General features: G+C 44.3%; 1 protein-coding gene across 1 annotated transcript; it reads left to right on the forward strand.

The window, feature by feature from the left end:
* Positions 1-4,790: 4,790 nt before the first annotated feature.
* wnt7ba (wingless-type MMTV integration site family, member 7Ba) lies at positions 4,791-10,614 on the forward strand. The gene is made up of 4 exons (XM_076151724.1): positions 4,791-4,873; positions 5,966-6,192; positions 8,489-8,760; positions 9,852-10,614. The coding sequence occupies exons 1-4, from the start codon at positions 4,791-4,793 to the stop codon at positions 10,329-10,331; spliced, it is 1,062 nt and encodes a 353-aa protein (XP_076007839.1). The 3' UTR covers positions 10,332-10,614.
* Positions 10,615-12,377: the final 1,763 nt, after the last annotated feature.

Genomic DNA, 12,377 nt, shown 5'->3' on the forward strand with positions numbered 1-12,377 from the left:
GCACATTAAAAACAAAGACATTCCAAGAGAGAAATATTTACAGGCGCGGAATTATCGCGGGCGCCGGCGACGGTTAAATTTTGAATTTGTTCGATGGTAGGAACCAAAATGGCGGAACCACAGAGTGATGGTGGGAACGGCCGGGCTGCTGTACGGCTCTGCCTGCTGCACTTTGAAACATGGGAGTAAAGAGCCCCCTTGAGGTTCTCAAATGTACAAATGTTATGTGTCTTGCAAGCTTCTGAGGGCCAGAGACGCTGTAATGTTAAACTCACATGAGGCCCAGCAGCACGGCATCTCATCCAAACATCTACGGAATCTGAAATGAATGAAAGAACGTGTCAAACAGGGGGTTTCCACAGCACAACACAAGTTATATGAAGTACGTGTAAAGCATTGAATACTGAACTGAATCATAATAATGAGATTGTTGTAATGTAACCACAGAGGAGTATTGATGCGCTGTCATATCATATTTGTAGTCTTTATGTATTCTTGGTGCGTTAATGTCAAATGTCGCTACAAAACCAAACCAGAGGACAAATCAGTCCAGCTGGGACCTTTTCTGGTGCTTTGTCTCCCTCTGCTGAGTATACAGACACAGATTCCCTCGGTGTATCAGGACCTTCTATTTGATTAAATGCACCTTTCTGTCACTGCATTTTATATCTTATGTGTTCTCGAGCTTTTTATTTTACATTTGATTTAACAAAATGTGTATTTAACATCTACAGGTTCACACATTTATGTTATCACATAGTATCTGATCAATATCATCAGTTTTCAATATCTTATCTCAAAAATGGCAAAGTCAGCGGCAAAAACCAAACAGTGTTGCAGAAATTGAGGGGTAGGGGTGAAATTTATAACAGAGCAGAGATGAATTTAATGCACATGCTGTAGTACAGAACTGCTGAGCTAGGAGCACCTCAGCACTCATCCAGCCTGATCCATTTTCTGATTCAGAAGAATTTCTTATCAGCTGCAGGGAAAATACAGCACGAATTTGGGATTTAAATCCGTGTGGAGCGGCCGTATATGAGCAGCAGCTCCTCCAGGTCATCAGTTCAATTCTTTCTGCTGGAAAATGTCACAAATTCCACTTATTTTTTTTGTTTCTTACTGTCATTGTGTTGTTTTGTCTCTCCGGCGACACTGTGTATCTATTTCCCCATCAATCTGACACGCTTCCAACACCAAATCTGCATCTCTACACTGAAAAAAACAAAGCCTAACCCCCCACCCCCTCCCTTCCATTTGCTCTGAAAATGCTTCAAGGAATAATTGCTCAACTGTGGATGTGCGTTGTTGTTCCTCAACATGGAAACAATTTCCCCATGTCAGCTTGCAGGACTTCGGGGATGCTTGGAACAGTGTAAATTAGATTTGATTACAAAGTAGTTTCTCTTGGCTGTTCACCCCCAGGGAGGTTGTGTGTGTGTGTGTGTGTGTGTGTTTTTATATCTTCAATACTCCACAATCTCATTGGAGTGAAAGGGGTAATATTCATTTTCTCCAACCGCACTTCAGATTCCTCACACATACCAGCGTTACACATAAGCACCATGTGTTTGTCTTGCCGCATTACAGTCTAAACAACGCCGCTGACATTGTGGCAACGCTTGAAAGCCAATTTGAGTTGCATGTCACAGGCGTGCCAGCATCATTCACAATGCCCACATGCATTTGAGGCACCTCGACAAATGAAACCCAGCGGCAGAAGCGTACACAATGTATGGCTGCTGTTATGGTTTAAGTCTGGCTCAAGAATCAAGAGTTTCTCCCCCTCTGATGAAGTACGAACGATGTCAAATGTAATATTTAAGCGATCTCCATAGGGAAATTCCCTTTGGGTGGAGGTATGAATCCAGGCCGTCCAGTCTGGGTTAGGTTAAAAATAATATTAATTAAGCTTTATGCTGTATGTGTTATTTATAGGAACCGCAGGAGATTAGATATGATGCAGGAAACACAACATTCTCACACAAACAACATGTTGTGATAGATCACTGCTATCCGTCCTAGTCAACATGGTAAAACAACAGCGCCATGGCTTTTGTGGCTGCTTTGCAAAGTCGAGGAATCTGAATCCAGACGACATCAAAAGGGGGTCACTTCCTGTTGACCAGAAAACACAGCAAAAAGTCACTTTACACCATTCCTAAATCTCAGACCTAAACTCTTAGCACCAACCAACCAAGGCCTCGACTTTGGACCAGCTCTCTACAACAACAAAATAGTTCCTACAGTTGTGTTCCCATGCTGCATAGCTGCTGCCCAAGACCAATAAACTGAATTCGATGTATTGATGGAAATTCCCTTTAACTGCTGGTTTTGTCCTCCCACCATACCTCTGTCAAAATCAGTTATATCTCATAAAGTTTTGTTCATTTTTTTCAAGTAATTGAGAGTAAAAAATGTCAGCAATCTGTGAAATGTGTTGAATTTTCTAAACATCTGAACTCAAACCAAACTGTGTGTGGACGAAGCCTCAATTTGATGTGAATTCAGCTCTGTTCTGACATCTCTTGTCCTCCCGCTTCTTAATGTTTGTGGATGCTATCCACTTGTTTGACTGTTTTACCCCCCGAGACCTTCAACTGTAATGAAAATGTCACTTAGGATGAATCTGCGCGTGTTTGCTATTATGCTCAACAATACCTATTTCCTAGACAACCCGCTCAGGGACTTTGCGAGGGGGGGATTCTGGACACGAAGACAAGATAGTTCCAAAGACACCGAGCCAAGAGAGAGCATTATTAATCTAGACTCCTTGGGCTTCCGTCCAGCTTGGGGCCCCACTGCCTTACTGCTCCAATTTCTCCCAATATGTCTTCAGCCCCATCAATCAGCATCAAAACATAGGTCTGCTGTCATGATGGGACCAGCAACTTTCCTCTGATATGACACGAAAATGTCTCTTTCAAAAAGCATTACAAATAAAAAGCAAAACTCATGCATCTGGTCAGCTTACTGTCATCACTGACCTGATGTCCTGTTCAATAAACATAGAGAGAATTCCTGCAGGGCCCCAAACTTCCGATGTCTCCCTCCTCACCTCATCTCCTGCACAAAAATATGAAAAGAAACAGATATGGCAGCGCAAGTGCCAAGACAGTGAGTGCACGCTGCTTAAGTGCTATCTTGGCTTTGGAAATTGTGGTCAGGAGGATTATTTGGACAACGAGAATGGGGGGAGAGGGAGTAAGAGCGAGAAAGAGACAGAAAAAGAGAGAGGGAACGGCGTACAGTACAATAACACACACACACACACACACACACACAGAAAGAAAGAGGGTTCTTCCTTGTCTGACCCACTGCCAGACACATTATCTGTAAGTTGTCCACTGGAATGGCAGCAGAATGGGAGTTGACTTCTTTGTGATGAGGGCTTTATCCAGATGGAGCCTGTATCGGCCGAGACGGTCCAATTTATTGGCAGAGCTGCCTCTCATATTTTACAGTGCCGAGTGGATCTGACTGCAGCTATGGTTACACACAATCTGAACGGGCACGCGGATCAGCCAATCTCATAACAGTCAAAAGAATGAACGGTATTTTACTCTCTTTCTTCCCGCCCAAACACTGCTTATCTCTCACGGTTCCTTTGTTTGCTGGCAAAACAAAGCTGAGAACATTTTAACTTTGTTCCCTGGGTGACACTCACCTATAAAACGCCACAATTTTTTAAAAGCTCCCTACCCACTGCACCTAAGCAACACTATACTCTTATTCAACCCACTGTAGGGGCTTAGATAAGAGGGATTGCACTCAAAGTTCCACTTATCACACAAACTTCAACAAATCCTGCAAAGTGACACTTACCGATTCATTGCAAAATAATGAAATGTCACTCAGATGATGATTCTTTTGCAAAAGTAAAGTCAAATAACAATATTTTCATATGCTGACAACAATTCTCCCATAAATGAACCTCATCATCTCAGTGTACACCAACGTTAAGAGACTGGTTCCTTCTTGCCGCCACACGAGGGCGTTGTATTTGATAGGCACCATGTGTGATCAGATGAATGGCTGAGCACATTCTGAGAGCATCCATCCTTATGAAGTGTGGAGGTGATGGTGTCTTCCCCGCCGCTCTACTGATAAGGTGCTGCACCTCTGAGTGTAATCATCCTCTCAGAATTATCTTGGTAGTAACATTTTCACCATTTTAACAAATCATGAGGTTTTGGTGACCCCCAAACTAGAATGTCATAATGGATTGTTGAAAGAGACGGGTGGACCGGATTGGGTGGGTGGAGGGGGTCGGAGATTTGGGGTGGGGGATTTGTTAGGATGCTGGGCGCAGACTCATCCCGAGGGCTGGTGGACCGGGAGAGGCCACTGTCTTTCACCCTGTCAGGACAATCTCACTTTTTCTTTTTGGAGACATGAGTCGCGTGTAACCCATCCAACCCACCCACCCACCCACCCACCCTCTCTCTCACTCCCTCTCTCTCTCTCTCACTCCCTCTGTCTCTTACTCCCCCCTCGCCCCCACCCCCCGGTCTTCTGTTAACCCAGATGGGAGAGCACACACACACTCCGGACAAGGGATGAAGCCTCTTGTCTCCAGCACATGGACAGGGGAGCTTGGAGCTGCCGCAGCGCACCACAGCTCCACTTGCTGAGGATACCAACTCTCACCGGCGCACTGAGAAGACGGCACCGCTGCGATTGACTCCCGGATTAAAGATAAAGGATATTTGTTCAAACCCTCATCCTTTTTTCCTCTTTTTTTTTGCAAACCACAAGACAGCAGAGCCCGCGGTGTTCAATGCGCAACCATGCTCATCATCTCGTCTCGCAGTGCGCTGCTGTCCGTCTACTACCCGCTGATCTTCCTCATCCTCACCAGCGGTAGCTACCTGTAGGTGTCTTATATTCAACTTTCTTATTTGATGTAAACGCGGCTCGGCTGTGTTTGGGGTCACGCATAGGGAGCAGGTAGCCGTGCGTTACGCGCAAAATGGCCAATTACTCACCAGAAAAAGGTTGATTATTATTAAGAGATATAAGAGCCAAAAACGCAACTGGGTTCCGCAGGTGCTTGCAGCTTCAAAATGACCAAATAATGTAAATGATCCCATTACGTTTCTCAATCTTTCTTAAAGACTACCAATTTCGGGTTGAGATTATTCTGTCAACAAAAATAGTGTCTTGCACATGCTTGACTTGCGTATTTCTACACAATGAAGCACGAGCTGCGCGTTTGACCTATTTCACAATATGAGCTGTTTTTCATTTCAATTGTGTCATAAATAGTCTTGGTAACCAAGACGACAAGTGAGCGAAAACCAGACTTAATCAAGTCAATATTTATGTGGTCTACATTTAACTACTTAATGACTCAACCTGCATTCATGGATTTACGCATTACAGAACCACTTGTTCAACAGGCGCACCTCGTCAGGCAAGTGCCATACTTGGAAAGCAACGTATAGAAAAGGATCCTACTGAACTACATCATCCTCTGCGTGCCTATAGAGGCAGATCCGCGTAATGAGCTCGTGTTTTATGGCATTAGAAGTCCCAGACCCCAACTAAAAGAGAATGATTGCTGCACCATACATGCCTTTCATTCATAACAAGGGCAGATCCTGAAACCCTAAAATAGCTGTGGTGGTTCATGTTTTGTGTAAGACGGAAAAGGCAGAGACAGAAAGGAATTACATGCGGACCCCATTTCCAAAAATAGTTGTTGATGTTGTCTTTCATGTCTTTTTGATGGTCTAGTTAAATTAGGCATAGAGTGATCTGCATGATTGGTGGTGATCATACTAAATGTTGATAGAACTGTTACAAGCGCCGGTAGTTCAATCTGTACTGGTTTAGAATAATGTTAGTGTACAGGTGCATTACACCCAGTTTTGTACCTCCATTCACATACATCTTCTATTCTAGCCCTTTCTGTACCTTCATCTATCTTCAATGGGCCTCTCATCTCTGTGTCTACGCTTAGGGCGCTGTCCTCTGTGGTGGCGTTGGGCGCAAACATCATCTGCAACAAGATACCAGGATTGGCCCCTCGTCAGAGAGCCCTCTGTCAGAGTCGCCCGGACGCCATCATCGTCATCGGCGAAGGGGCCCAGCTAGGCATCAATGAATGTCAGTACCAGTTCCGCTACGGCCGCTGGAACTGCTCGGCCCTGGGCGAGAGGACGGTCTTTGGACAAGAGCTGAGAGTAGGTCAGTCCGTTTGCCCCTGGCGACCTGGCTTGTTTGCAGTGTGTTGAACCTTAATATAGACAGTAGGGAAGAGAGGAAGAATGAGGGAGGTTTCGGGGCAGCGAGCTGAAATGGGATTGAGTGAAGTGATTTGTGTTAAGAGTGATCGGTGTTACACAAATTCCTTTCTGGTGTTACTTACATCCATCTGCAGGTGTGTGAGCAGGTACTTTACTTGGCCTGATCAAGCCAAACTGAGTCCTGTGAACCCATTTCCCTGTTGAAGAACCTGCGTGATGTGAGCAGAGTTTATGTGGACACACACGGTTAAAGGTGCCGCTGGGCCCTGTGGTGTGACATCGGTCTGCTTTAAAGATTGTTTCCATATTTTTCTGGAGCCTCCTGCGACTGTGGTGAATGGCATGAGAGAGAGCTCCTCGGTACGATCAGCAGAGCTCCAGCTTAGTTGCACGCAAATGCCTGCAAGATGCGTGGTGACATTTTAATTGAAAGCATTTCTCGTTGGTCTCCCACAAGCAATAACCACAATGAATTCTCTGCCCTCCATTAGACACCGACATAAAAAAAAAAAATGAAACTCAATGCCTGCAGTTGAATTCTGAAGGAGTTTCAATCTGGAGCTGCTGCTGCTGCTGCCTGGAATCACTGCAGGCTACGCTTGCAACACACTCCGCTCCGGCAAATCAGACATAATTGTATAGTCAAGACTCTTCTGAGGTGATGGTGATGGATGAAGGCTTATCTGGGAGTGTCGTCTAATGACAGCCCGTACATCACATCTACAGGATCTGTAAACACAGAGACACACACGTCTCCCTGGTTTTGGTCAACATTCTTCCCAGTTTTACTTCTCACAGAAGCCCATTCACTCTTAATGGGAACCTCTTATATAAATTGTAGTTCAGTCCGAAATGTTTTGTTGCGGTCTTGCTGTGGGTTTGGATCCATGTTTAATCTAGCAACTCTGGGAGCAATCACTTTCTTCAACACGGGAGACAGGCGGGGAGACGTCTGGATCCCTTTAATTTAGTTTTTGAGGAAATGTCTCTATTCTCTTGCGGTGTGTCAAACAGCGAGTAGAAACACCATGGACTCAGCACAGTGCCCTATGTAGACAATCTAGACTGTATTGTATCTGTATCTAAAGTACATTATTGCGTAGATTGGTCCCATTCTGCATCGCTTAAGACAATTTCTAGTCCAAAAGAAAGGTAACATAGGTCAGGGCCATACCTCTCTCCCGTGTCTCTAACGCACCATCCATACCACTTCATTTGATTGACCTGCTGGGCCTGCACTCATTAAGCATTGAGAAAGACCAGAGAGATTCATGCTAACCACTAATTGAAGTCAGCTACAGCAGCTGGATGGCAACAATGGAACGCTGCATGCATTGCTCTACAATCAAAACAAATCATCGCGCAAAGAGATGGCTGTTTGGCTATTGCATATGCCTGATGCCTTGAGAGCCGCTCACCATCGAATGTATCTGAATGGATCATGGATTTAGCCTGATGAGAGAAGACTTCAGCGTTTGTTATGAGTTATAGACCAGGGGAACCGCAAGCCCATTGGTTTCTCCGAGTGAGTTTGTCAGTTTGGAAGGGAGCCATTAGAATCGCCTCTACCAGAGACGCCATGCATTAATACTCTTGGCTGTTGAGAAGAATGGAGGCCCAACGTTATCCTGATTGGAGAGCGGATATCCTATTACACAGAACTATTGTAGTGCCAATAAATTAATTTCCTGTCCATGCAATAAATATAAATGTGTTTATTCTGAAGTTCAAACAGTGACACATAAAGCTTAGAAATGGGAAAACCTCGGTCGAGCCTGGCCACGGATTATTCCGACATGCAACACAGCAGTATCACTTGCAAAAATAATGCGGGACAGCCTAAGACAGAGACAGGATGACACTTAAGCTGTGTGAGATAATTCAAGTGATAGGAAACAGCGAGATGCAGCATCTCTGAGTGCTGATGCAGAAAGATGACTATTCTGGTTAACCAGTAGATGTCACTTGTGTTTTCCTCCTCCACACTGATGACTATTTGAACACAGACAGACTTGCCGACAGATATTTGGAACAGGGCACTAATTTAAAAAGCTTTTTAGTGAAGATTTGGTGATTCCTAATCCCTCTGATTTCTGTTTTAACCTATGAGAACGATCACAAACAGGAGTGCAACCTCAGCGGGGGAAAGCGAATTATAGATTTCCCACTGAAGAAGAAGTGCTGTTCTTCTTGCAACTAATATTACATTTACTCAGATCCTGCTCTATTTTCTTTAGGCAGCAAGGAGGCAGCATTCACTTATGCCATCACCGCAGCTGGAGTCGCCCACGCTGTGACCGCAGCATGCAGCCAGGGCAACCTGAGCCAGTGCGGCTGCGACCGGGAGAAGCAGGGCTACCACGACCAAGAGGAGGGCTGGAAGTGGGGAGGCTGCTCGGCTGACGTCAAGTATGGCGTGGAGTTCTCCCGGCGCTTTGTGGACGCCCGTGAGATCAAGAAAAACGCCCGCCGGCTGATGAACCTGCACAACAATGAGGCAGGGCGAAAGGTACTCTGATGGTTCAAGCTGAATTTAGGCTGTGACAGATAACTGTTGGTTCCAAGTGAGTGATTGGCCCTGTTTTAAAAAGGAGTGTGAAGCTGTGTAGTGTGAGGAAAGGGTTAAACTGCGATTCCCATGACTGAACAGTGTTTTCAATGCAAGTGTGTAAACGGACACGCACGCGCTTGTGCAACAGAAAAGCAAGACTGGGGAGATTCAGCTGCCAAATGGGAGTGGAGCCACAGCCCTACAGTTCATTCATTCAATCGCCAAGCATTAAGTCAGGATACAGGATCTGACTGAAAATCAATCTCTCTCTCTCTCTCTCTCTCTCTCTCTCTCTCTCTCTCTCTCTCTCTCTCTCTCTCTCTCTCTCTCTCTCTCTCTCTCTCTCTCTCTCTCTCTCTCTCTCTCTCTCTCTCTCTCTCTCTCTCTCTCTCTCTCTCTCTCTCTCTCTCTCTCTCTCTCTCTCTCTCTCTCTCTCTCTCTCTCTCTCTCTCTCTCTCTCTCTCTCTCTCTGATAATGCCTCTACACAACTGCACACACTGAAATAACCAAAATCACAGCAAAGTCGCCCGCAAATATCTATAGCCACAAAGTGAAGGACGTATCAGGCCGATTAGACTCCTGCAGTGGAAAAACAAAGATTGATGTCTGTCAATCACGACGCAAAGGAATCCAAACATGGATGACTGATCAGTTAGACGTACACAGATTCACCTGAGAGTCAGTGGAAAATATGGGGTTCACCTTAGCCATTTTGTGAGGCCGTCAAACCATTATGTGGTCTGAAAAGAAGGTAATATAAATGAGAGAGTACAGTCGTTGGGTAGGAGTTCTTTTCCACTGGTTTTTGACATAAAGTTGGCATTCTGCTTGGTGTGCTTAAGGTTACTCCACACTGCAGTGTCCACAGAAAGACAAACTCACCAAAAACATTTGAAGGCTATAGAACTGCGTCAAGTAATGGACCTATGAAATCAAAACGACCAAGTACATTTTCATGACCGCATGCTCTGAAAACACAGTCAGTGTTGAAGTACGACATGTTGTTTAACTTTAACAGACCTAATATTTTCTCTCTCTGTGTGATCAGATCCTCAAGGAAAGGATGAAGCTGGAGTGTAAGTGTCACGGGGTATCTGGTTCCTGCACCACTAAGACCTGTTGGATCACCTTGCCAAAGTTCAGAGAGATTGGTCACCTGCTGAAGGAACGCTACAGCGAAGCAGTTCAAGTAGAGCCAGTGCGGGCCTCGCGGCTCCGCCAGCCTTCATTCCTACGTCTAAAACAGGCTCGGGGTTACCAGAAACCCACAGACACTGACCTGGTGTACCTCGAGCGCTCGCCCAACTACTGCGAGGAGGACACGGCCACGGGTAGCACGGGGACACGGGGACGAGTGTGCAACGGCACCTCCACCCACACGGATGGCTGTAACGTGATGTGCTGCGGCCGGGGTTACAACACGCACCACTACACCCGTGTCTGGCAGTGCAACTGCAAGTTCCACTGGTGCTGTTTTGTCAAGTGTAACACCTGCAGCGAAAGATCTGAAGTTTTCACTTGCAAGTAAGGAATGAGGCTGTGTGGCCCTAGGAGAGGAAGGAGAAAAAGGGACAAGGGATGAAGGTAAGGCCATGAGAGAGGATGGAACAGTGGAATTTGAAGTGAAGGACTTGGAAGTATTTATTCATAATTTTTGCACATTTTGACATCCTATTTGGAATCCTTCAAAAAAGGAAAGAAACATGAAATACAATGTGATGTTTGGACAGAATATTGGACAAACAGGCGGGGAACATTTAAGAAACATTTTCTTGCGTGAAAACAGTGACCCGACGCAAAACGTGTCGCAGGGTACGCAAGAAGTGTGAGGATTTGATGTTCAGTTTTTGTCTCCAGCAAACAACACGCTGCCCATACATCTCACCAAGGTGTAGCTTCACACGTCTCCACAAGACAGCACTTGAGACAAACTAAAGTCTTGAACTGGAGAATTACTTGTAAATTATATATAAAATTACCTTTAAAACCCTAACTGGAAATGCTACCATCGCAAAAGTGCGTTTCACTGCCACATAAGAAGAGACGAGTCAAGCTTCAGTGACTTTTGCTGAAGTCTGTACGGAGGCAGAATCCCTTTAACTGTACACTCACACTGTATTCTGTTTGAACACTGAAATAAAAAAATATTTATGTAAAAGTATCTTTCAAACTCAAGTCTTACAGTATGGATAGCAACATTTCTCTTCTCCTTCAATTTCTACTGATAACTTTCATGCTGGGAGTGAACCATTTTTACAGATCAGATGAAATCGCATTTACATTTTTCATTTCGGCTATTCTCAGTTGTCAGTTGCATGTTTAGCTATAGATTAGTTGTCTTTCTTTTGCACTCACATAGTCACATACCTTTCTGTTTTTCACGGGACATAAGTAGTAAGATCAGTAAGATGTGTATTGTACTTGAGTGCTGCACCAACATATCCCTCATGGACATTTTCCCCTTTGGGCCCAAACCCCTTTGTTATGCCAAGAGCCAAAGAGGCAGAAAATAGTCGCAAACTATTTTAGGCATCTAACTTTGTCCGTTTGAACAGCACTTTCCATTCTGACCATGTTCAGTGTTGTTTTTTTGGAGGGCCCTGGACTTCTGTGAAAAGCATGTAAGCCTTGTTGGAACTCCATAGAGGTGTAATCAGGTTCAGATACATCCAACATTCCCATGAACGACAGAGACAAGGAATTCCACATTGTGGCCTCTGCTTACACAAGGCGTTCCAGCGCAGTTTAGGCCTGCCTGGGTAGCTGGCATGTGCCATAACCACACAGAAGGGGGTATGAGAGGATCAAAGGCCACACGGCTATTTTTGGACAGCACCCTTAATGCAATCAGAAATGTTTATTTAGGCTTTATATAACTTACAAAACAATTTGAAGAGTATATTTTTATATGAGGAACATGGCACTTTATGTCATTTGTAGATTGAAAGAACAGTCACTATTTACAACTCTTTTGTGTCTTTGTATTAAGATTTGAGAGCTATAAATTATTTGGAATTTATGTTTTTGATCAAAGTTCCTAAATTGTACATAATCCATGTGTCTTATCCAAGTAGCCCAGATTGTCCATTTTGATGTGATCCTTAACCTATTAAAGGAAGCTGTGTATAGGTATTACATTGGATGCTTCAGGAACCCACTAATTGTGCAGCTTTCAAACTGTATGAATTGAATGAAGTGTTTCCAGTTGTCTTATTAGTGCTTCCAGTAACTCTGAATAGCTCATTGCTTTCTAAAAGCATTGTCATAACTTGGAATACAACTTTAAGTTTCCTTTTCTTGTTTTGTGGCAAAAATAAAGTCTCAATCACTTACAGAGTTGTATTTTTCCTTTTTTTACAAATAAAATTTCCGCATACTTTTAATGCCTCCTGAGTTTTGTGTCACATCTGGCCTTTACTTTAAAGTTATTATAAAAAAGCTTTTTGTCACACTTTAATCGGCTAAATATGTTTTTTCTGAGCCCTGCAGTATAAAATATGGGATACATAAGGACCCATTGCCTTGACTGATGTGGGGCTAATTTGTTAGGAGGTGAACGGACAGACGCAGCCGT

Source organism: Genypterus blacodes, unplaced genomic scaffold, assembly GCF_046128005.1.
Source record: "Genypterus blacodes isolate CSIRO-AG114 ecotype Tasmania unplaced genomic scaffold, CSIRO-AGI_Gbla_v1 ptg000007l_1, whole genome shotgun sequence".
In the NCBI taxonomy this organism is placed as follows: Eukaryota; Metazoa; Chordata; class Actinopteri; order Ophidiiformes; family Ophidiidae; genus Genypterus; species Genypterus blacodes.

What these genes read in the sequence shown, in the direction of transcription:
- wnt7ba (XM_076151724.1), top strand. Translation starts at nt 4,791, where the DNA reads ATGCTCATCATCTCGTCTCGCAGTGCGCTGCTGTCCGTCTACTACCCG. An exon ending in CTCACCAGCGGTAGCTACCT is followed by an intron (nt 4,874 to 5,965) that starts GTAGGTGTCTTA and finishes GTCTACGCTTAG; the next exon opens with GGCGCTGTCCTCTGTGGTGG. An exon ending in ACAATGAGGCAGGGCGAAAG is followed by an intron (nt 8,761 to 9,851) that starts GTACTCTGATGG and finishes CTGTGTGATCAG; the next exon opens with ATCCTCAAGGAAAGGATGAA.